This window comes from Motacilla alba, chromosome 6 (assembly GCF_015832195.1).
Source record: "Motacilla alba alba isolate MOTALB_02 chromosome 6, Motacilla_alba_V1.0_pri, whole genome shotgun sequence".
NCBI classification, from domain to species: domain Eukaryota; kingdom Metazoa; phylum Chordata; class Aves; order Passeriformes; family Motacillidae; genus Motacilla; species Motacilla alba.
In genome coordinates this window covers 17,750,936-17,775,836 of record NC_052021.1, presented here as the reverse complement: position 1 = coordinate 17,775,836, position 24,901 = coordinate 17,750,936, and the positions used below count along the sequence as shown (strand labels likewise).

At 43.4% G+C, this 24,901-nt stretch overlaps 1 protein-coding gene across 1 annotated transcript; it reads left to right on the top strand.

Moving 5' to 3' along the window:
- Positions 1-288: 288 nt before the first annotated feature.
- On the top strand, positions 289-13,114 carry ANXA8L1 (annexin A8 like 1). Its single transcript, XM_038141485.1, has 13 exons — positions 289-573; positions 683-729; positions 3,999-4,089; positions 4,348-4,442; positions 5,532-5,645; positions 6,358-6,448; positions 7,047-7,126; positions 7,723-7,782; positions 8,282-8,375; positions 9,946-10,041; positions 10,287-10,345; positions 11,157-11,279; positions 12,608-13,114. The coding sequence occupies exons 1-13, from the start codon at positions 456-458 to the stop codon at positions 12,662-12,664; spliced, it is 1,125 nt and encodes a 374-aa protein (XP_037997413.1). The 5' UTR covers positions 289-455; the 3' UTR covers positions 12,665-13,114.
- Positions 13,115-24,901: the final 11,787 nt, after the last annotated feature.

Genomic DNA, 24,901 nt, shown 5'->3' with positions numbered 1-24,901 from the left:
GGACATGGATGATGTGGAGTTTGGCTGGGTATGTGGTTTGTTTGGGTTGGAAATTTTTGGTTGTTTGGCTTTGAGTTTTTTTCAGTAAGTTTTTGAAGGGAGGTAGAGGAAGGTATGTTATATTTCTAGAGTGCTGTTTGGCAGTGTTCCAGATTAGCAGAGATAGAAAGAGTCAGTAAAAGTGAATGGCTTATTCAGTTAGAGCCGAATTCATCTACTCTCTTTCATGCTAAGAAATTACCTGGTTGTAATTTGTATGTTGTATCTGTGCCAGAGGCCAAAATGTCAGCAGGGAAGGGCGTGTATTGGGAGAAGCAGTGGAAAAATTACAATGAGTCAACAAGGTTGAATTTAGGTCTCCTCACAAGGGAAGCCTCGTTTATTAAGCAACTTGATCTCTCCCTGTGAGATCATATGTGAAAAACAGGTTGAGCCATGCAGGAGGGTGTTGCCCCATGGAATTTGTAGATAAGGATGCTTTATACCTGCGTGTGCCTGAGAGGCCAGTTACATTCTGCGGCTTCCAGAGGGAACGAGCCTCCAGAGGAGTACAGTTATTCCATTTTTCTTGTGGTAAGTTTATTGAAAAGAACTTCTGTTTCTTCCTCTCCTCCCTATGCCTCCCTTTAAATCTGAGATTCCAAAATTTGAGGTGTGATATGTGTGATTTTCTCACCAACAGACCCAGGTAACACTACTGACACTGCAATGGCATGGTGGAAGGCCTGGGTAAGTAGAGGATATACTGACACTCTGAGGGTTTTTTGGCACAATCATAAGGTAACTTTTAAGTTGTATCAGGCACTGTGAGGGAATGAAGTGTTTCCTTTAAAAATCAGCAAGACCTTTTTACAGTTTTTCTGGCTGTAAAATAGCATTCAGCACTTCAAAAACATTGATGCAGGAGGGTGCTGATATGACTGCTGGCTATAGGAAGAGGTCCTATCTGTATCCTTAGTTGAGAGAGGTGCAGGGGGTGTTTATCTCCCTGTGTTCATGGGCAGATGGTACCAAGGTTACACAGCTGAAGTCTGCAAGCTGTGGGCTCCTTGTCTGCTCCCTTGTCCTGTGGCAGTGAGTTCAGGGCACTGGCCTGTCCCCATTTTCGGTGCCCTGATGTTCTGGCAGGCTGTGGTCACAGAGAAAGATATGGTCAAGCCACAATGTGTATCTTTGGTGGGTTTTTAATATTGCAACAATAATGTGTCTTGAACAGCCTGTCTCTTTGCCAGGAGCCAGAAATGCTGTGTATGTTGTCTTGTAAATGCTTGTGGCTTTGAGAGGAATGTGGCAGGATGGGGGGAAGCTCATGGGGTGTGCTGAGGCAGCACCTGGGGTCTGGCTCAGACCAGAGAGCAGGTAGCCCTGGTGATGTGCCAGCCATGGCAGCTGCCCCATCAGCTTCTGTGGGAGGCTAGGTTTACTCCCAGGTCTCAAAATATTTGTTTCCCCAGAAATATTAAAATTTTAATCTTCCTTCTGAGTTTTCTCTGCCTCCCTGTTTCCTTTGGAAGGTTGGTATAATAAAATAGATGCTTTTCTTGAGCTTGCTCTCATTTCATTTTTTTTTCCTTTTGGATGATCTAGTCTCTTCTACCCCCAAGTTGGAAAAATTTTTTAAATTAGAATGAGAAAAGAAGGAGAAAAGCCTTTAAACTCCAGTGATCCCATACCAGTTGGTATTGTAGGGGGTAGAGACATGAGAAGAAAATGAGATGTCCAAAGAAGGATGGGGAAAAACTTTGGTTTTCTAAACCCTTCATTAAAAAATACAGTTCAAAAGCAAAAGGAATGAAAACATTTGAAACCTTTCTTAGAAAATATTGACTGAACAAAATGCAAAGAGTAACCCAACCTGTCCCTAGATTCCAACTTTTAAAAAAAGCCTATCATTTAGATTTGAAAATATTGTGGTAGTAAAACTTTTATTCCTTCTTCCTTTCATTTATAGGTAAAACTTTTCACAGCATCAGCTGTAAGGCACACAGCTTCTGCTGCTTTCATGCCAATTATTTATATTTACATAAGCACAAACACCTTGAGTAGTTCCAGTTAGGGAGTTCAGTTAGGATTAATTCAGCTGGGAAACAACACCAAAGTGAACAGGGGTTCTCTGAAAAGCTGGTGCAATTGTACTTGTGCTGCAGCAGCCATATGCACAGAGAATGAGGTGCATGAGTGAGTCACAAATGTGCTACTCGAGCCAGGAAGGGCCGTAACTGTTTATCGGAATTACTACCAAAAAAGATCATTGTTTAATTTGTTTCCACTGCCTCCAAATGAAAGCTCAGCTTTGTACTCCCTCTTTCACTGAGTCACCAGGCATGGGTCCAGAATGTTTGGGAGTTTATTCACAGGGCCCTTGCACGCACCTGCAGAAGACTGACCATCCTTTTCAAAGCAAACTCAGATGGATGAGTCTAACCCGCTGCCCAGGGAAGCTGTGGTGGTGCTGGCCATCTTGGCAGAGGGCTAGAAAAGGAATACTTGAAATGGTCCTCCCGGCTCAGCCAAATGCTTCTAGGCCAATGACAAACTGTTGGCTCTGTCACTGCTTTCTTCTGCAGTGACAGCTTCTCCTCAGCCTTAAACTCGCTGCTCAGTGACCATTTGGATTCAAAGCTGCGTCTCTTGTGAAGTTTCCTGTTGACTCCATTTGCTTCACAGCTGCTCTTTCTGCTGGAAGCAAGGTGTGGTGGTGCAGGGGTGTCTCTGTGCTGGCTGTAAAGCAAACTTTTCCAAGTCTTGCTGACTGCTGAACACACTGCCTCCCTCAGTACTTCTCATTGTCACTGCTCCATGCAAACGTGCCAGCTGTATCCACTGGTTCTCTTTCACATGGGAAGTAAGAGCAGAAGGGATTTGCATCATAGCAGGAGGCTGATGAGCAGCACTTGGTGGTCCATGTTATGTAAGTCAGGTGGGACAACCCTAATGCTCCCTTCTGTTCTGTAATCTCTGATTTTTATCTCACTGTGAAGCCATCCCCATTAAAATATTTATCAGGTCATACTGCTGCCATTAGTTTAATATTAATCCCGCCTCTAAAGGCAAATTTATGAGAATATAGTCGTTTCCAATTTAAATATCCTTGTTTCTGGGAAGGAAAAAATTGTGTCTGTTATTGTAAAAAAGTGATGATGACTCTTCATGCCTTCCCACCCACATAATCCCCCTATTGACAGGACCAGCTTGTGATAGATGTGGCAATATATTCAAGCCCGTTCCTTGACTACCAGCTTTGTTAAATTTTGCCTGGGTTCTGGTTGATGGCCCTACTACCTTGTGGGGACTAAAATAAGTCTCAGTGTGTCTTTTATGCCCTGGGACGATACTGTCAGCACCCCAGGGGTTTGTTAGGAGGAGGATTCTTGTATAGTTGTATCTGATTCTTGGTACAGGGAAGAACATGAAACCTGCACTCCTCCAGATGGATCTCTTCCTTCAAAGTAGTCTTTTGGCCCAAATCCTTCCAGTGGAGATGCTCCCTTCTTGAAACCAGCTGTGCAGAAGTGCAGCAGAAGCTGCTTTAAAAAATGGTCTGTGAGAACAACATAATTTCAGGAATTCAAAAAGCTGTCTAAAAACTACCCTGCACTAACCCACTGAGAAATGCAGTATGGTACAAGAGCATCCATGCTATGAAGGACTGTAATTAAGGGGTGAATAGGAAAGTCCAGTCTATTACAGTCTGTGCTTTTTCTGCCAGACTGCCTGACCTCACAACACTTGCAACACTGTCAGCCATGCTTTGCACTTCATGTTCCTGCCAGCAGCAAAGGCTGGTACAGGCAGGTGGGAACAGGAAACTTGTGTTCTATTTGGAGAAACTTGTGTTCTCTTTTTGCTCTGCTGAGAAACTTCTGGCCAGTCTCTCCTATTTTCTGTGACTTCACCATGTAGAGGCAATAAATATCATTAATTTACTTTTCAAATACTTTTTCTCCAGCTGATGAAAAGCAGTGGTGGAAAGTCATGTATTTTTCTTCTGCTTTCAGAGTGAAGCAGAGGGCAGGTCCGTGGCAGGTGCTTTAAATTTTAACGCTGCACCTGATGCTCAGACTCTGTACAAGGCCATGAAAGGGCTGGGTGAGTTGACTCAAACCACATAAGTAAATTCTATGTTCTTATAATTGCTAAATTGAAATCAATTCCTTAGGAAATTTTCATCCAGAGATATCACCACTTTTTTACTGTGAAAAACTAATATTAAAGTTTCCTCAGTATGTACTTAAACTTCTACACAAAGGCGATGATCCAGACAAGGTTGTCTGAATATTCAGATTGGGATTTTGAACAAGTCTCAGCTTATTCTGTGTATTTATGATTTATTGTTGCTTTCCACAGGGACTGATGAACAAGCTATAATTGATGTCCTAACCAAGAGGAGCAATCTGCAGCGTCAAGAGATTGCCAAATCCTTCAAAGCACAGTTTGGAAAGGTTCTACCAAAACAAAGCCATATTCAATCACTGGTTTATTGCATGCAGGATGTAGTAAATGGGCGTACGCTTCTTTCTGAAAGCATGATGCAAACTACATGCAGGTTTTCTGCAAATAAGTAGAATAATATCTATTTATAAGGCCTGTGATGAATGTGTAAAATTAATGTTTGACCAGGAAAAATGTTTTTCTCCTAAAGATTCATTTTTTTAAAAATGCATTTTGACCAGAAATACTTTTTAAAAATCAGTCTTAATTTGAAGTTAAGCTTCTTATTGATTTGAAGCTGTAATGAAAATTTATACTGGTCTAATTGACATGTTGAGTAAAATATTGGTTTGTTTCAGACCTTCTTAAATGTCAAAAAAGTTCAAGTTAAAGACTTATTTAATTACCCTTGTTTGGAAATTCCGTGGTTATCAACAGCTATGTTTTCCTTTGTCTCTCTTTGGTTTTTTGACAAAATCTTACTTTTATTGGGAAAATCTTTTTACCAGCAGACTGTATACCCTCAGCCCTACAGTGAGCCTTCCTGGAAAGGGGACTGCCATGCAAAAGCCTAAGAAAAGGAAGCAAATATGGGGGTGGTGGGTTTGGAACAATGAATAAATAGAGTGCTTGCATCCCACTAAAACAGAGACAGTCATATTCTAGGAAAACCTGCATTATAGTGAAAGGGAAGTTTGAAGTGTATCTTCAAGCAGACTGCAGTCCTGATTCTGTAAATATCCTGGGTGCAAGTTTATATGCAGGCTTTGGGAATCTCTCTGAAGCTACACCCTTGCTCAGTGCAAGGCCTTCAGCTACCTGGCTCTGCTCAGTGAGTTAAGCAGGGTGGAGGAAGATTTGCTGCAGAATTAATTATTGAGAAAGCCCCAATATCAAGAAAACAGGGAATGTGTCAGCACCTAGACAAACCCCATTTTGGAGTTAGGTGCCTTTTTCAGTCTCAGGACCTTTTTTAATGAACTATCAACAATGCTGTCATTCACCTTCATTACTTGGGCCATGGGGATGGAAGCAGCATGTGCATCAAAATGACCCTGTAAGTCTGTTTATGTAACCATGTAATGATGCACATTTGACAGGATCTGATTGAAAGCCTGAAGTCTGAATTGAGTGGCAACTTTGAGAGGCTCATTGTAGCTCTCATGTACTCCCCATTCAAGTATGATGCCAAGGAGCTCTATGATGCCATGAAGGTAAGCAAATTGCATGCTGATATTTAAGTAGTAGCACAAATACAGTGCTAATTTTCCGCAATTGTGCAAGTGTTAATAACTGGACTGTTACATGGTTAAGTTTGTTATTAGCAGTAGCCTTTGAGAAATACTTAATTGTATTATTAATTTTCGGGGGGAAATGCTGCTTATTTATGGCTATAAGAAAGTTTCTGTACATACCTGACTCATAGAGCCTGGGAAGGCAACAACAAAACTGAATTCACACCCAAACCTGCTGCCCCAGCTGAGCCATGAAACCTTTAAGGAATCAAGGAGTGGTGGTGCAAGGGCCAGGCTGGGGTCGGCTGGGATCCTACCTATTGGTAATGTATCTTTACAAGTTTCAGATGCAGAATGGTCTGTTAAAATCATATAAAGATGGACTGATGCCAAGCACTGGTGTCCCTGTATTCCTTTAATGCTGTCTATTGTCAAAGGTCTGACTCCAGAAAAGCATTGAGGAAATGTAGGTTTACATAAAATCATCCTTTACAAATTAGGCACCTTGGTAAAGAAACAGTGTTCAACCCAAATGTGTTTTGTGTCTCCATCTTTCATCACGATGGTTTCTTACAGCTCAGCAAACAGCCTGACTTTGCTGCCATCTAACTCCTCCCTTCACCTCTAGCAGTAAATCACCTCCATGACTAGGTTCTCCGCCTTTATTTCTCCACTGTGTTTTCTATTATAGGGTGTGGGAACAAGGGAAAGTGTTATCATAGAGATCCTGGCATCTCGGACAAAAGCGCAGATCAAGGAGATAATCAAGGCGTACAAAGAAGGTAAGTGCCTGGGGCTCAGATTTCTGTGGTCAGAGCTCAACAGGAGTTACCAGCTAGCTCTGTCAGCAAGAAAATGGCTTTTCTAAAAGCATTTAACTCTTAAAGCAATAAACTCTGTTCTCAGCTGGCAAATAGAACATGGCTATGCTGGGAGAATTTGAAAATCCCTTTCTAGGTCTTCATCCAGCTGCAGCCAATGGTCAGCAAATTACAAATTTGGTTCCATTTGGGTACAGAGTATTGTCAGAACATAGACAAAACTATAGGTGTGCACTTGGCCTTCCTCCCCATTAAATAGATGGGAATTTATCAAATACATATTTGTAAATATTTTATCTTGTTAATCCCTTCAGCTATACCTCTAAAATTAGCTCTGGGTTTATTTCTTGGACATCAGGGGAGCTAGTGACCCAGCTGGATGCAAATGCTGACCCTCATCACAGAGGGTGTGAGCTGCTCTCAGCCCCTGTTTTTTCCTTGATGACCCTCTTGCCCAGTGTCAGGCTATTGTGTGGGCTTGGGTTACTGGTAATGTCTTGACTGTATCACCTAAATAAATAACAGATCCTTCCCTTGTCCTTCTCTTTCCCTTGGGTAGATTACGGTTCTGATCTGGAACAAGACATAAAATCGGAAACGAGCGGCTACTTAGAGCAGATTCTGGTTTGCCTTCTGCAGGTAATGCTTGGGAAGAGAAATGAGGGTATAAAGGTCTTCACATTTTACTCTTCCTTTTTGGAGAAGACGTGCAATAGGAGAGCCAGTACAGTCATGAACACCAGATAAACTGCAGAGACACCCCTGTCACTTGGATTGGATCTGTTTCAGCTGTGATGTGACTGAAGCAGGGAAATCTCTCTCCCTCAGCAGCAGTCAGAGAGCTGGGAACTTACAGCCAGCCCTCCTGCAGAGGCACCTCACTTTCACATGTGTGTAAAGCCACTGTACTCTACAAGGGTCTTAAAAAACAGTGCCACTCCACTAGGATTCATCACTTTTCCAGGGTCTGTGCCCTCAATGCTGAGTGCATTTACCCTAGCACATTTTTGGAATTTTCATGCCTGGTAGCAGAATAACTGAGCAATTTTTTACTCTGCTTCATATGACTGATTGCAGCACCTTTCAGTGAAGGACTTAGCATTTGTGCTTGAGTACTCTGTAGAAATAGATAGGTGAGAGGATAATTGATCTTTGATCAGAATGAATGCTCTCATCCTTATTTATGGAAAAATCTTCATGAGACATAATTGTTACCCTTCTTTTTCTGCTCATAGGGTGAGAGGGACAATGCCACCCTCTATGTGGACACAGCCCTGGCTCTTCAGGATGCAGAGGTACTCTCAAATACCTGAGATCACTGATATGCCTGCATTCCCACTTTCTTGAGTTTCAGAGTGCTTCAGTGTCAGCAGAGGGTTGGAGTCACAATAATTTGGGGTGGGGTTATCTTTAAGTAACGAGGTTTTTCAATTTTGCCTGCATTACTGAGTTCTGCCTTTCCAAAGGGGAGTGATGAGGCCTGGGCTTTGGCTCATCTGCTTTTGATATGGGTATGGTGGAGTGGAAGAGCAGAGAAAAGGGAGGAAACCTCAAGTGTGTTGTTGGCTGTTCCATCTGCTGCAGGAGGGGTAGAAAGGATGGAGATAGTGGATGTTCCATTTGTCTACAAGACAGAAAGGTTTTCATAACCAGCCGTTCTAGAAGACTCTGGCTCACATGGTGGTTTGGGTTACTCCAAACCCCTTTACCCCAGCCATGCCTTCAGCCAAACTCTGTTCCTTGACCAGCTGCACACACAGAACAGCTCACCAATAACTGTGTGCTAAATTACAGACTCTCTATGCTGCTGGAGAGAAGATACGGGGCACTGATGAGATACAGTTCATCACCATCTTGTGCAAAAGGAGTGCCACACACCTAATGAAAGGTATGGAGCAGAGCCCACAATACCATCACTACACTCCCAAGCCTCCAAAATCAGAAATCACCCTAGCCAAGAAGAAGAGGCGAGGCTGTAGATGAGAGACATGGGTGGTGAGAAATAAGTACCTGAGTCTGTTTTCTAATTCATGGTCACCCAAAAAACCAAAAGCTGCCAGCAGATTTTGTGAAAGATTATGAAGATTTAGTTCTGCTGAAAATCAAGTGGCTTTTCCAGGAGTCCCTGTACAGTGGTGATAACTGGGTAGTTGTTTTTATAATCCAAGGAGTGACTAAGTACTGCCCTGAGTAGGAGCATGTGGTGAACAGATACATCCCCTTGGATGTGGGTTCCTTTGGGGAAAAAAAATCACTACAAAAATAGCTGGTTATTCGGTGCTGGAGAATCACAGGGTGCAGCTGCATTTCTGCCCCAGGTCCTTTTGAGGGCATCAGAGGCTGCTGGGAGGGAAGACACAAGTCCTGCTCCAGCTGAGACCTCAGCTCCTCACTGTCCATGCAGCAGAGATCAAACCTTGTTATCTCAATGCTTTTGAGGCATAACAGATTTTGTTATGTTGGCTGAATCTAAGCATATCAAGTACTGTGTGAATCAAGTGGACCTAAACTGATACATTTAACTGGAGATAAATTAGATATGCCTGAGCTTTTTCTAAGCTGAGGGCCTCTGCTGCTGTTTCTATGCCCTGGAAGCCAGCTCCCCCTTGTGTTTCAAATTCAATCTCCCAAGCTCATTTAAAAAGTAAACAAGACAAACAAAAATAGGTGGTCTCTATAGTGTTTGTCTGTATCTGTCTTTAAGAATTGAATTTCATCTTGTTGCGATAATGCAGCCAGTCTTTTGAACCTACTGTGGCACGAAGCAGTTTCTTCTGTGCTATGGCATTACATAGCAGTTTTTCTTCTTTGTTAGTCCTGGAAAGATAGGAATAAAAACAGATAATCTGTGTTTCTGAGCCTTGGAGTATCCAAAGTGTATTAGGCAAGCAATGACCCTGTTGCTGAGCATTTGTTACTGTGGGAACTCAAATATCTTGGAATCTGCAGCTGTATTTTGCTCATCTTTTCTCAGTTGTTTTTATTTTAAATTGTGGTTGAAATAATAAGTTTCCCCAAATGGTGTTGTCATAATTTTAAAGTCCATTGGCTGTGAACTGCACAGTCCTACTTTTAAGTTGATTTTATTTTGGCTCCTGAAACTAATGACATCAACAACCACAAGACCAAAGGTGTGCCTAACTTTGTTGTCTGCTTTATTTCTGTGGTTAAAGTCAGTGATGAAGAGTCAGATTTCCACATAAACTTGAGGCGACAGAAATTACCTGAAGTCAGGGAATTAAGAACCATGAATGCCTTGGCTTTTTGTAAATGTTAACATCCATCTTTGTAGCTGATTTCTGATGTTGACTGAAGCCTCCTGAAGCCAGTGCAAATGTGGCCATTGTTTTTGCAGGATCTGTGTTCATATTGCCACACAAGTAATGCCTGTAAATATTGGGCACAAAAGGCCTTGAGGGTTACTTGGTAAAAAATTAAGTTCTTTGTGTTTCAAACAGTGTTTGAAGAATACCAGAAACTGGCTGGTAAGAGCATAGAAGACTCTATCAAGAGTGAAACTCGTGGTTCACTTGAGGATGCCATGCTGGCTATTGGTAAGTGGTGACCTTTCCCTTTGCTTTGTCAGAGTCTGCTGCCTTTTCTTCTGCAGCAGTTGACTTATATTAGATGGATCTGCTGTATAAAGGTGTCTGGTATGAAGTAAGGGTTACCTCCTGGATAAGATAAACTCAGATTCCAGGAGCACACTGAATTAATGGGAAGCATGGAGGATCTCAGTCACCTCCTGCCCTGGGCTGGAATTACCATTGATTCTTACTGAGCTTTTTTGTATGCCTAGTGAAATGCACCAGGAACATCCATTGCTACTTTGCAGAGAGGCTGTACAATGCTTTAAAGGTAAGACTCTTCATTGCAACACACTGGTTTTCATATGGACTTAACTTGTAACCTGGCTTCCACCAATTCAAACTAGGAGAGCCAAGGTTTAGTGCAATTGTTGCAAGTAATAGCAGAATCTTTTCAAACACCTTGAGTAGAACAGTACCCTTTAAACTCAAGATAACAAAGGAGTCTGGCTTTTCTGGCTTAAGAGTCTGCAAGAAGCCCAGCCCCACTTTCTGGAACACAGACAAAAGAGGCTTTTCTGGGAGGTTGTTTATGGTGAAGACTTGCCTTCCATTTGAATAGACTGGAACACAGTATTTTCTTTTCAGGAAGCAATTCTCTCAATGGCAGTATAAAATGAGTTTCAAATGGGGCACATAAGGTATTTGCAGACTGTGCCTCTGTAATATTAACTTGTACATACAAGATGTCAGCTCTCCAAACCTTTTGGAAAGCTGAGATAACAGTTTTGTTATCGGCGTAATCTTAATTTTCTGTGAGTGATTAAACAGTATTGGTTGAAGCCAAACACTGCCTGGGTGATTCTGCAGAGGGGCAGCCTGTATTCAGTGGCAGCTCCCACCTCTGTAGCATGTTTGCTTTTGCATTTGACATGTGCAAAACTTGTGCACAACTCCATGGTGGGCTTGTGGTGTTGGCAGTGGCCCCTGGGAAGGGTGTGAGGGTGAGCCCTCCAGAAAGAGATGCAGATGTTCCACAGAAGAGGTTCCAAGTGGTGTTTGAAAGCTGACTCTTCCTGCCCTGGACAACTCATCCTTTGAACACCCAGTAGCATCACAGACTGCTGTATCTGTTGTTCCAGGGGGCTGGCACCGATGATGGGACTCTGATAAGGGTGCTTGTTTCTCAAAGTGAAGTTGACCTAAATCTTATAAAGCCTGAATTCAAGCGCATTGCAGGAAAGTCTCTCTCCAGTATGATTTTGGTAAGCAGAATCTTGATATGATGTTCTCAGCCACTGCATGTATTCCTAATCTTTCCAGCACTGTGGGATGCTTCCATGGTTGTTTGCAGTAACAATTTAATTTCTGCTATGGTCTTGGCTCTCCTTCACTGGGCCTGTTAACAGCCATGTCCTTGAGAGACACCCATGTCTGAAAGGTGAGTCAGACCATATGTTCTCTGTAGCTGACTTGGACAAAGCAAACCCAAGAAGACACTGCACTAGGGTTTTCATGGACCAGTCTGTTTCCATGCACTGCAGGACATTCTAGATGAATCTAAATTAAATTAATCATTCCTGTTATACCTATCCCACACTGCTGTGCCATTTTCACCTCTCTCTCTCTGCCATCCTTAACTACCTCAAGCCAGTGCCATCCATATGTGTCAAAATAATGCTGGGGTATTTTGTTCATTTTCCTTTTCCTGTTGTTTGAGGGTTTTGCTGCCTTATCCCATGTGAAAGCCTGGTCTACACTGTGATGAGATAGGTTCTGAAACTGAACCTTGTCAAGGCTTATTGTAGCATTTGAGTTTCAGCTCTGAGTGAATGTGCCTCCCCTGTTACTGCTGAAATGCTGGTTTTTACCATTTGTCCCCAGGACTTCGGGACATTCCTCTGCCCCTGTGCAAATGGCACAAAAGCCCTGTCCTTAGCAGTCCCTATGGGAAGTCTGGTTCTGTAATGTAGGGCCCTTCTTATAATTGACACTGTCAGTGTCTGTCATGTTGATTAATGATCAGTCTTCAAGGATCTGTACAGAATATTCATTCCTTCTGAGAAGTGGAACTAGCTTTACACCTGTCGCCACAAAACATTCAAAGGGAGGAAATTTTCTTTACCTAGTGAATATTTTGTGTAGTGCTTCTAGACCAAAATGACTACATTTGTGGCTTTTTAAAAAATGCCATGTGTCAGGGCTAACTATATAACTGCCTTTTCCCTTCCTGTAGGGAAGAGGTGCTACATAAATACCCAGGGACACAAAATCTGAACACAACACGTTTGCTTGCTGTCATTTGTGCTGACTTTGTGCTGCTCTGTGGGATGTAACCTTAATCAATTTCTCACCTGCATTCCAAAGGAAAAAGCTGGACTTGATGAATGTTATTTCAGGTGGTAGCTACAAGCCCCATTTCTCCGTTTGCTTTTGATGGTGTGTCAGCTGGCAGCAACTCTGCTGAAGTCTGACTTGCTCTTTCCAAAGTCCTTTTCCTGTGTGGGCATATTCCACAGACTGACAACGTCAGCACTTGGAGTGTGCAGAGGAATTTCATACTCACCTGTTGTTTAATATTTTCTCCTGTCAGGAGGATACCAGCGGCGATTACAAGACAGCCTTGATCAATCTCTGTGGCAGTGACTGACGGACTCTAGGAGGATGTTGAAAAGGATACAGAGAGAAGATTAACAGTGAACAAGGGTCTGAAAATGTACTTGTAGAAAATCTTTCCATTGATCCAAGTGGGGGGGAAAGAAGATCAAATTAATGGCTGAGATATCCAAAGCTCTCTGAAGGATGTGGATGCCCATTACACACTGAATGCTATTCACTTCCCAAACAGTTTTTCAAACACAAGGGGGAAGGTTAATTTCTTGTTTCCATTTTGTTCTTTGCAGTTTTCCTTCTATTTTAACTCATGGTGAAGGATGGCACTTTGGCATGGAATTAAAGGTTCTTTTAAACCCTCTATAGCTGTTTCACAAGTCTGAACAACCCTACAAAGCCTGGGCTGCCCTGAAGCCGTGCTGATTTCACCAGGACCAGCTGGTAGAGCGGGGCTGTTTGGTGCTTGAAGGATGGGTCTGGAAGGAGTCCCAGATATTAATGAGGATTTAGGACATGGGTCAGAACAGAGAACTTAGTGCCAGAGGCAGTAGTTTAGCAGCCTTATCTGGATAACTTCACAGGGAGCTCCCAAAGGAGCAGTGAATGGCAGAGCCAAGTTGGCTGCTGCAAGCATGTGAAAGTTGAAGGCTGTGTGCCTAATTTCCTCCTTGCTTGTCTGTTGGGGAAAAGAAGAAAGTTCAGGTCCCCACGTCAATGTCAGACCAATCAAAACTGGCATAGATTATTTGGTTTTGGTGACACAGGGTACCCTGCCCATGGGAGCAAACCTGTTCCTGCTTCTAGTGTCACAATAACTTCTCAGCAGTCAGTGGGCTCCCTCCAAAATTGCCTCCAGCCCCCATGGCTGCACCACCAGGGTGCTGAGTGAAGCCCCAAATGTGGACAGCGATACAGAGAGAACAGTCTGAGAAGTTTGAGAAGTTCAGGTCTGCCTTGACCACTGGTTCTCCACGCTTAAAGCAATCCACCAAATGTGTAGTTACAAAAAGGCTTTCAGTGAATGTGTTTTCAGTAAAGGAGCTTTTCTGATCAAGTGGGTGAACTATTTGGCTGAGGAGTGCTCCCTTCCTTGCACTGCTGAGATTAGCAGGAGTCAGTGCCATGAGAGTGGCAAGTTCAAGAGGTCTTGGTGAGTCCAGGACACAGACAAGGTCCTGGGGTCAGGGTATCAACACACCTCAAGTGAACACGAAGAAGAGGAGGTTTCAGTCCTTCCCCTTTAAGTGCTTGTCTTTTCAGTGATATCCCAGTTTCTCACCTGGTCTCTGGCTGAGCATCAAGGTGGGGGGTTCTTCTCTCAGTTTGTGAGGGACATGGGCCAGCTGTGGGCACCAAGGGACGGGGGCTCGCATGTCCCTTCTACTCCTCCCACTTGGTTTTTCACAGTCGCTGTTCTAAATGACACCGATAATCGGGTTTCCCCGTTTCGCTTTGGTTTGGGTTTTTTTGAGTCTGTTGGGGCTTGCGAGTGCCGTGCGGGGGCTGCGGCCGCGGCGAGAGCCGCGCTTACACCCCCCTCTGCTGGGGGACCGGCGGCGGCACCGGGCAGCCCGAGCATCCCGGGGCAGCCCGAGCATCCTGGGACATCCCTGAGCATCCCGGGCACCCCGAGCATGCCGGGGCATCCCGGGCAGCCCGAGCATGCCGGGGCATCCCTGAGCATCCCGGGCACCCCGAGCATCCCGTGCATCTCGAGCATGCCGGGGCAGCCCGGGCACGGCCTCCGCGGGAGCCAAGAGGAAGGGGCGGGATTTGCCCCCTGCCCCGTTCGCCCTCTCCCAGCCGCCGCAGACGCTGACACGGGGGGCTGCGTCCCCTGTCCCCTGGGCAGACAGCTCCGGGGCTCTCAGCCCACAGCCCTCGGCACGGCTACAGGCTCTGCAGCGAGGCACTCCTCCGGCCAGAGTCGTGTGAGGAGGTGTTACTGAAAATGTGACCCATTCTGGTGTCTTTGGGGTATTATTTTGGAAAGCCCAAATGGGAATTTGTGTCAGCCTGAGCAGGGAACAGGAGTGATTTACGCTGCTGCACCCACAGCATCTCTGTTTCCTGGAGCTGGACATGCAGCAAGTGAAAAGCAATCCCAGCTTTGAGGGACCTAAAATCTGACTAGAGAAGCCTAATGAAAGCTCAGCTCTTCAAGCGTATTTTAGTTGAGAGTTGTGTGATGATTTCACTAAAACGTTTGTGTTCGTATCGCCCCAGAGCTCCCGTCGTTGTTATTGTTATCACGTTACTCAGGTCAGAGGTTGGCTTTTCTTGTTGGCCTGTGCTTAACGCGGTGGGTGTGGATTAGAGCTGTTTCACTGTGATTGTGATCCCAGTTTATTAATAACAGCTTGGGAGATGTAAAGTGAGTTGCCAGAATGCTCACAAGAGATCAGTAGTAAAGCTGGAAAGAGGAACAACCAGGGGAAGTTGATTCTATCACTGTAATTGCTGGGAAACAAAACAATTGTAAAACATCAATGAAGATTTAATTACGTATTGATTGCTGCTAAAATGTTCCCTGGGTGAACAGGTGCTTTAATAAATCAGGATCAATTCCTAAGCTGTTCTAACCAGTCTTTTCTAAGTGCAAATATTGACTTAGGGCCTTTCTATTCATCCACAGTTTTATTAACGTGATTTTATTGCACAAAAACCAAGATAAAAGCTTGGCAAGGAAAAAGTAACAGGGGCAATGTAAAAAATGCTCAGGACTGGTGCAGGCCTTCTGCTGCCTATTTTCAGCCTTTTTCTTCCTCCTGTGCTCCAGAAAGACTCATGTGCAGGGAGTCTCCAGGGACAGCACTAACACTAGCTGTGTTCCCTGGGTGGCTGCCCCGTGTCCTCTAATGCAGCACGCAGAGCAGGAGCTGTGCTGCAGCCTCGGGGGGTGTGGGTACCTCAGCTCTCAGCTCAGCTCACATCCAGGTGTACCAAGGAATAGCTGTCTCCAACTGTTAGCTCTGTTCCTGAGACCTGGAAAACTAACAGAAGTCTGTTCCAGACAGGATGCTAACACACATACTTCATGTTTAACCCCTGAGAGTTTCTGTTCCAGAGAAAGCTGGCCTCATTTAGTCTTGCTTAATTCTCCCAGAAACCCAGAGCAGATGTGACCTGAAAGCCAGGAGGCAAGCAAAGGCCCTGCTTCTTAAGAGGTGTGTCATCACTGTGACTTCTGGAGAGAAGAAGAAAAGCTTGGATTGGCTTCGCTTCTATTTCGCAACAGTTTGGAGTAATTTTTGGATAAAATATGTTTAAGTGTTCAAACTGAGGTTAAAAGAACGTTGTTCCTGTCAGGAAGTGGAAGAAGAGAATAGCAGATATCTTAGTCAGGCAAAGTGGGAGATCTCTTTACCATCTCCTCATGTTAAGGAAAGTGTTTCAAGGGCAGGAAATAATCTGAGAAAGAGGTTCAGTCTTCCTTTTCCCCTGCGGTTTGCTCAGCAGCTCACAGAGGGAAGCCTGGCTGCTGTAGCTGTGGAGCGGGGCTGGGCTGGGGCCGGGCCAGAGCCTTGCCTGAGGCACCAGGGCTGACACTGGGGCATCTTTGAGGCTGCCCAGGCAGCCCTGCTCTGAGAGCTCAGCGTGGGGCTGCCAAAGCATGGGACAGCACCGTGTGTGGCCCGTGTGGGCTGTGCTACCATGGCTGGCTCCACTGTTCATTCTGAGGTGGGCTGAAGGGAGGCTCAAGGGCAGAGCACCCTCACTGCTGGGCAGATGGGAGCCCTCCTGAATGGAAACTGATGATTATTTTTTATTCTTAAATTAATAAACTAATGGTAAATTAGTGTTGATATATTAATGTACAATGCAGTTATTAAATACTGCTTGCCACAGATATCCAGATGGGATAATGAAGTCTCCTAGTGTCATGGCTTATTGGCTGGCTATCTTGAAGCAGCCTGTTTTTCTGGCAAGGTGGCCATCTGATAATAAAATATATGCCTTCCTTAGGGATTACTGTGTGGAATCTCCTTTGCTGGGAAGATAGCAGCAAATTGTAAGATACTAAGATGGGAGTATGCCAAAGACCTGTCAGTCTTTCCTTCAACTTCTGCCCTGAACCCAAATGCCTGAGCTGACTCCAAAGACTCTCCTCTTCTTTAGTGTCTGGGGTCAATAACTGCAGAACATCCCCATGCCTGGGATGCTGCAGCACCAAGAAATGTTTGGTTTGACACCGTGCAGCAAGCTCTTCTCCTCAGACCACATGCAAACAAGGTCGCTCCAATTCCCCATCTCTCTCGTCACTGCAAACCTTACTGGTCTTGTAAGTAATTATAGTTCAGTCTTCTGGTGCCATACATTTGAACCCAAAGAACTCATCCCTGACATTCCAAGAAATTGCCAGTAGTTTTTGTTGTTCACTAAAACCTTTATGTTAGGCTGCAGAAAATAATTAATAATTTGGGGGTTGCATCTGACTGTCCTTTGAGAAGACAGAAAGAGCCAATCCTGAGGACCTGGGCTCCTGTCTGTTTGGAAGGAAGTATTACTTGTTCAAGCTGTGTTTCTGTTTCCCCAACATTTCCTGTTACAAATCTCAGTTAGCCATGGTGTGTCAGTATCATGCCTTGGACTTGTTGGAGGCTTAGAGCTGGCATTTCTGACTGAAAGGTATGTGCCCAACACTTTAGAGTGTCACTGTATGGGAGTTCAGAGTTCACAGGAACTTCGTCCCATAATACTTTGCATTCTTCCAGTTGCAAAGAAATACTTATGGTGATAATTTTCTGTGAGATAAAGCCATGTGATACATCCAAGTATAGTCCTGAGAAACCTTTTCTGCACTTCTGGCTAGATAAAAGTACTTATTGCAAAAGAAACACAGATGTCTGTAGGTTCTGTACATGCAGAAACCTAACATTTGGAGGAATAAATAGCTCTGGATCACACAGAGGAACCAGTACTGTTCTTTCTGTGGTAATGAAGAACAGGATATGTTGTAGGCACAATATTATTAATAAATAGTGAGCAATGCAATATGAATCTGTAATTCAATTTAGGATTTCAGCTGAAAATGCTCTTTGGAATTATAGATGGCAGTGAGCTCTGAAATTGAATTACAGTACAAACAGGAACTGAGTCATGTGTAGCAATGGTCTAGGGAAGCATAGAGTCACAGTCAGCACTGGACAAAATATTACTGGCAGTACTATATTCACAGAAAAGAAAGACATTTGGTGGACATAAATGAAATTTAACTGATCTTATCAATTGATGTCAGGCAGAAAAACAGGGGGAAATGAAAGTCAATATTTACATCTATTGATTTTAAAATGGCAACTTTATTTTTAAAGCTGATTCAAGCTAAAAAACAATTATGGAAAGGTTTCATTAATCTGAAGCTTAAACATGACATTTTGGAGGGGAAAATTTTAATATTCAGTTTGCTTGAGAACATAATTTTTACTTTCTGAAATATCTCCTGAATTTCTATTTTAGTTGAAGCCAGAGAACCACAGTTTTCCCCTCAGCTCCTCAGTTTAGCCACTGAGCTGAAAGGTCCCTTGTTATTTTAGCCAGAATAAAGGCTGATGTTTTTAAAAAAGGAGGGGAGAGTCATTGCTTTAAATGTCACTAGCAATCTTCTCTAACAGAAGAGGTCAGTGTTGGGGGTCTAATTTCTGAGTTTAAATGGATCCCCAAAGGTTCCAACAAGAAATAGGAAAAGTACAGCTACAGCTGTTGTCCATTTCTAGCCATGCCAGAACTGAAATAGCCGCCCAGGTTGCCCAGAGAGGTGTTGGATGTCCCATCCCTGGGAAGATTCAGGTTGGATGGGGCTCTGAGCAACCTGATCTGGCAGAAGATGTCCCTGCTCATTGCAAGGGGGCTGGACTGGATGGCCTTTAAAGGTCCCTTCCAAATAATTCTGTGATTCTGTGGTAAGTTCACTTGTTCCTCACTACTTGTCCCCTTCTGGGACTGAAAGAAAAGCCCTGCACAAGACAGTTTTCTGTTTTGTAGACACGATAGCTCTGGATTTCTAAGCCACAGCTGTGTTGCCCTGAGTAATGTGCTAAGTGTAAAAGCCACGCATAGATATATCTTTACTTCATGGGACTGTCTGTAATGAGGCTAAATTGATTAATTTCAGGAAAATATTTAAAATCCATTTTGGCAGCTGTTAAATAAATAGAATTTTCAAGCAGTAAAGCACAAGATGGGGTTCTTCTGAAGCACCAGGTATGGTCTACGGCTAAACTGGCAAGCCAATATGATGTACTTTTTAAGCACCACAGTAAGTCTATAGATTCTTTCTCTTTCATCTAAATCATCCTATAAAAACAACCACACTGATGGTCTCCTTTCCTGCCAGTCTGGAAAGAATGCTCAGAGAAGGCAGGATACTGAAAACCAGGCTACCTTCAGAGAAGAACTTGACAAGATCATCTGTTTTTACATATGTAATATATTTTCTAACAGCTGGCTCCCAAAAAAATATATCAGACAAAAACTTAGCACTGTGGCTTTGGCGTTTTGGTGGAAGATAGGGTGAGTAGTGTCTTTTTACAACAGCCACTAGGCATTGCAACTTTTTTCTGGTTTCCTGGTGAACTTTTTGCATGGTTCTAATGATAGGTCATAACTGCTTTGTTGAATGTTTCAGTGACAGTAAACATAGCAGAAATTATTGTCTAGAATACATTGTTCCTTAAAGCTCTCTCACTAGTTTAGGAAAATTGTGACTAAAAACTGTGGCATTTGGATGACCTTCCTTTTTCTGTTCTCCAGCTAATACTAACACTCAAATCTAGTATAAATAAAGACAAACATTAGTGATAATAAACTCTCAGACTCAGTCACTGGTTTGTTTATAGCTAGGTTGGTACTTGAGGGATCCAGTGCAATTTAAAAGGCAATAAATTGAAACAAACTCACTTGTTTTGGAGGCTGTTTATGAACCCTTTTAATTTGGTGTCATATTTATTTGGGGAGAATTAGATTATCCTATTCATTAGATGCTGTGGCCAGTGATGAATGGAACAACATTCCACATCAATGGCATTAATTGAATCCTCGCAAGCACAGATAATACCCCTGCAGGAAACAGGAGAAGATGGAAAAGTTCTCCAAAGTAGGTCTGCAAATACTGCAGGGATGAGGGAGCACTACTGGACAGCCAAGATAGTTGGCAGCAGTTGAATGCTTTTCATTTTTTGGTGAGACTCATTAAAGAGTCGTCACTCTCTTCAGGCATACAGTTAAAATCGATCTCCGTGGTGCTGTGGGCACCACGTATCTGACTCAGAACCAAGGAGGGAGTACAGGGCTCCAAAGCTGCAGGCTTGTGCCATAACTAAAGATTTTGCCTCAGGGGAAATTTATTTCAGAGGGAAACATAATCAAAAAGACTGACAGGCCTTTCAGCAAAACTGATTTAAAGCTTGGGTTTGTAAAAATACACAGATGATTTTCTCCTAGCTCATCAATAATACGTGCTTGGGTCTGTTGAGGATTTCCCAGAAATGTGTCATTCTTCCAGGGAGCGTGTCCTATTGATAGAGCCATAAGCCACTGCCAATTAATCAGGGCATAATGCAGTGCTCAGAAATGAGCATGAGCTTTTCATGCCAGTCCTCTTTGATTCATGCCTCCGCTATGATTCATGCCAGTCCTCTTTCAGATGAGCAGCTGTTTGTTATGAGCAAATTACTTGATTGCCCATGAAAGGTGAAAACCAGCCTGAGACATTGCTGGGCTTTGGTGCAAAGAGAGTAGAAACTTCATCAAAATATCAATTTCCTCCTTGCTTCCTATGGAAGAAACTTTGCTCGCTCACATCTCAGTGGCACAAAGCAATGAACAGTGGCAAACTAGGTCGAAACAACAGTGCCCTGAATGTATGGGATCCCCCCGAGACCCCTGATATCACCTGTGAAGTCCTTTTATTACTGATACATCCTTCCCATCACTGATGTGCTTCCAGTCAACAAGCAAGGGACAGGTGTCCTCAGCAGTGTGTGCACCTCAACAGATCTCCAGGGAAATTCAGGAACAGCAGTTGGAGGGATTTTTCCTAAAGGTTCTGCTCACATGTGCCAAACAATCTTGCTGGTAAAACAAGAGCAGGAGGGCAGCACATGTGAGGAGTGGTGATTACTCATGCTTAAAAAAGGATGTACCAGAACTGACCACTGGGAATAGTGGTGACTCTGAGCTCTCCCACAGCATGTCCTCTGCCACAGGCAGTGAGTAGTACCTCATTTTACTGAAGCAGAAACACTGGGGAGTGACCAGTTCAGGGTCAGCAGTGGAACAGCAGGGATTAGGATGCAGTTCATCAGAGCCCCAGACCAATCACTCACCTGACAACTCCACGTCTTCTCACTGCTTGTGCTGGGCTATATCTTTTCTCTGACCTGCACTCTCAATTTTGCAGTCCTAAGAAAGTGCTCTCAGCCAAGGTCTCAAAGAGGTGAAAGCAGTAATATCCAGAGAGGGAGTAACAGGGGCATCTATAAAACTAACCATTTCAGAGCACTAATTTCATCAGCAAGCTAATTGCAAATATTGTATCTAAGAACATTTCCAGCCATCTGCAGGAAGGGAATGTCACAGTGCTTGAAAGGCATCTTGTGTTTGTGTCTTGCTGATACATAAATCTGGTGCAGTGAGTTTTGGATGTCATTATGATAATCATGCAGAAAAAACACACCTTGCTTGGAAGATATTTACGCACCATCTTTATTGTGGTATCTGAATAATTCCTTGTGTGTGTAAAATCCTGCTACATTTCACCTCTGTTTTTGAGTATAGAACTGAGTGAATACAGAGCCTATTGCTAATCCCTACAGCAGGACTTGACTGCCTGTTGTCACACGGTAAAACTGCGATCCTGCAAGAAACAAAATTACTGGATCCAAGGCTGATGCTCTAACAAATGTATTTCCCTCTTACTGTGGATCCAGGTAAATATCTATAGTCTCAAACCACTTTCATCCGGCCACCTCAGTGGCCTGAGGTGACATGAGTGTCAAAGTGACCAAGAAAGGGTGTGTGTCTGTGCCCCATTCTGAGTAAGAGCAGCAGCAATGTCAGAAAAGTGGAAGTTTGAGCTGTCCCTTTGCTCTCTGTGCTCTCTGTAAGCTGAAATTCTCTCTTCCTAGAGCTGGAGATTGTGACAGGCACCAAATCTGCTCTGCTGGAAGGTAAATAATTTTTATACAATATACAGGGCAAGATTCACTATGTGGTACAGTTTGGTTTGGTTTTTGATGCTCCCTGAAACAAGCAATGATGTTTGAGCTCTAAAGGAACCTGCCACCCCATTGGACAGAGAATTTACCTTTCAGTCTACTTGGAACCAGCTCTTGATGCTTGTTGCTCCCTGGGAACTGAGTTTTGATGTTTTGACTGTCTCACATAACTCCAAACCATCTGTATTTGTAACCAATGCTTTTCAGGGATTTGCATATAGTGTATAAATAAATTTAGTTGTGCTTACCTTTTTCCTCCTGTGCAAAGGTGACTTGTAAGGACCTGACGTATGAAGCTACCTGATGAGGTGGGAATGTAACAAATAACCTGCAAGCTCTCCCTTCCACTACCTGTTAAATAGTTACATGTCTGCATACAGACTGGAAGTTTTGTGAGTTGTGAGCCAAGAAACTTGGAATTTGACACCAGCACAGGTCCTACTTTGCAACAGCCAGCAGCCTTTTAAAGAGCAGCCAAAATTATTTTTTAAAACACTTGTTTGTGAGTCAGTTTAATGAAGGACATTGTCCCACTAATCCTTGTTATAACACTTGTTATGACACTTCCCTCATCTGATGATCATTATATTGTGAAGTTTTAAAAAATTTGTGCTGAGACCAATGTCTTTCCAAGCATAACATTTCTGTCTTGAAGACGGGGTGAAGTTATTACATCCAGGCTTAAGGCTAAATAATCCCAGGGGTCAAGACTGAACTTGCAATGTAGTTCTTAAAATATTACCCATTTGCTTCTAGAATAACCCAGTTGAAGAAAACACACTTCTGTTTCTTGATAATTTTAGCATGCAGCTATCAGTGAGACCTTGATGTCGTGTGTGATGGGAACAGAAACCTTACCCCAGAAACAGCTCCCTTTAGAAGCATTTATTAACATAGTCTGGACTCCAGTCCTGGTAGATGATTTGTCTGGACAGATTCAATGTTAGGACTGAGCACCATGGATTTTGTCACAATTCTCTTGGGTTTCTGGGGTGCAGTTAACATGTTCTTGAGATCACCGCCTATGGCTGGAGCAGAGAGCTGCACAAAACTTTCTTCTCCCACTGACTTTAATAAGAGTTGTAGAAGCTAAGCACCTCTAATAAATAAATGTACATGTATCAGGTGCTTGTCATAGTAAATGGACAGAAGTAGATGCTGAATCACAGCATTTTGAAGGGACACAGTTGGACCTCCCATTGCAAACCCTGGCAGATCACTGGTCCTGCTTTTTCTTATAGTCTCTGTTTTGCCTGCCCTATATGCAACACCAGATCTGAACTTTGAAAAGCCTAAAGGATTTGCATGTGAATATGAAGACACAGTCCTAGAAGTGTTTTTCCACTTTGTAGTTGACCATGCTCTGAGAGCTGAGCCATTGTTTAGGGCAGAGGCTGGATGGTTATGCAGTGTGAAGTCTGCTTCTCCTTCTGCTCTGACACTGCTCTGACACTGCTCTGACACAGCCTGTGTGATCAGAAGATGTTGCTGTTACCTAGGGATACCAGAAGGCTTTTTTAACACTTTTTTTAACACTGATTAAGGGTGTCTTAGAGCTGCAGTGGTGAGATTGGCGATACTGGTGACATACAAACTGGGACCGGATCATAACCTCTGTATGTCTCTGTATGTACTCTGTGTGCGCCCCTCCCAGCAGAGATGATCCACAGAGATGACCCAAGAGGTGGAACAGGCTGAAGACAGTTAAAATAAGCAGCACACAGTCACTCAGTCTCCATGAGGAGAAGAGCAGAACCGTGAACACAAACAAAGCTTTACCACCTGGCTTAGCACCAGGCCTCCCAGAGTCTGAACCCAGCTCACTGAAAAAAAATAGAAAGCTTAGTTCCTGCAGGCTGAGGTCACAATTCAGACACAAGGTTTCTTCTAGTGTTTCATGCCCCTTCCCGAGACAACCACTGCAATAATAACATTTCTGTCACAGCAGCAGGAGCAACAGGGTCCAATTTTCCAAAGGTGAATGAAGCAGGAAGGCAAATTTGCCTCAAATTATGAAGCTCCAACAATTTCACAAAAGGCCTGTTAAAGAAAACAGGCATTACTTTTTTTTAGTGTAATAATGAAAATGATACCTTTTGTCTGTCCTACAAGAGTGCTATTGATAGGACAATACTTTGACCTTCATACTGTGAGACAAAACACTGTTTGGAGAAAAAAACCAGCAGATTCACCTGATTAGTGGACAGCATTCTTAAGGTTAATTTCAAATTATGAGGTTCCTTTGAAAATGAGATCCTGAGTTAAGGACAAAATTCTCAGCAGTCATGGAATCACTTAGCAATTAAAATCTGAGCAAAACAGTAAAGGAAAAGACCACAATTTTGACAGAACAAGGGTCATTTGTAACACAGATGCACTTGCTGTTTGTAGAAAAACAACCTGCTTGTTGGTGCCTGAGCTCACAGTTCAGAATGCCTCAGTGAAATGAACAATGAAATGACCTGCTACGTGGACTTCAGGATGGTTCAAAATTGCTGAGACCTGGATGGGGATGGACCTTTGGTCCAGCTTCCCCCACGATAATGAATTGGCAGAGTTTGCACAAGGGAACCCTGTTTCATTGACTCTGATGGTGCTCTGCTGCTTTAGAGCAGCTGAACTTCTGCTTTTAATTTAACCAGATGTTAATTCCCTTAGGCTGGGCAAGTCCTTGCTGCCTGGAAATAGGCTTTTTTAAATAAAACATTCTTCCAGCCTTCCCTGCTGGGGTAGCTCCACTTCATCTGTCATAACCTTTGCCCTACACTCAGGACTGTTACAAGGTTTTATTACTGCTTGCAAAATATTGCACCATGTTGCACCGAAAGTAGCTTTTCAAGAACACTGATTGCAGTTTATTGTGGACACCTGGGTATAAAATCACCACCTGAGGCATCAAGCCGGGGAATAATGCAACTTTGTGTAATTCTATCTTAGGAAACTGATTTAGGGATGGTAGGGAGGGTGACTTGTCTTTGGTTTTTTCTTATTTAAGGAACTGGACATGAGGCTGACAAGTTAGTTATTTGGGAAGATTAGATAAGAAAAGAAGCAGGGAT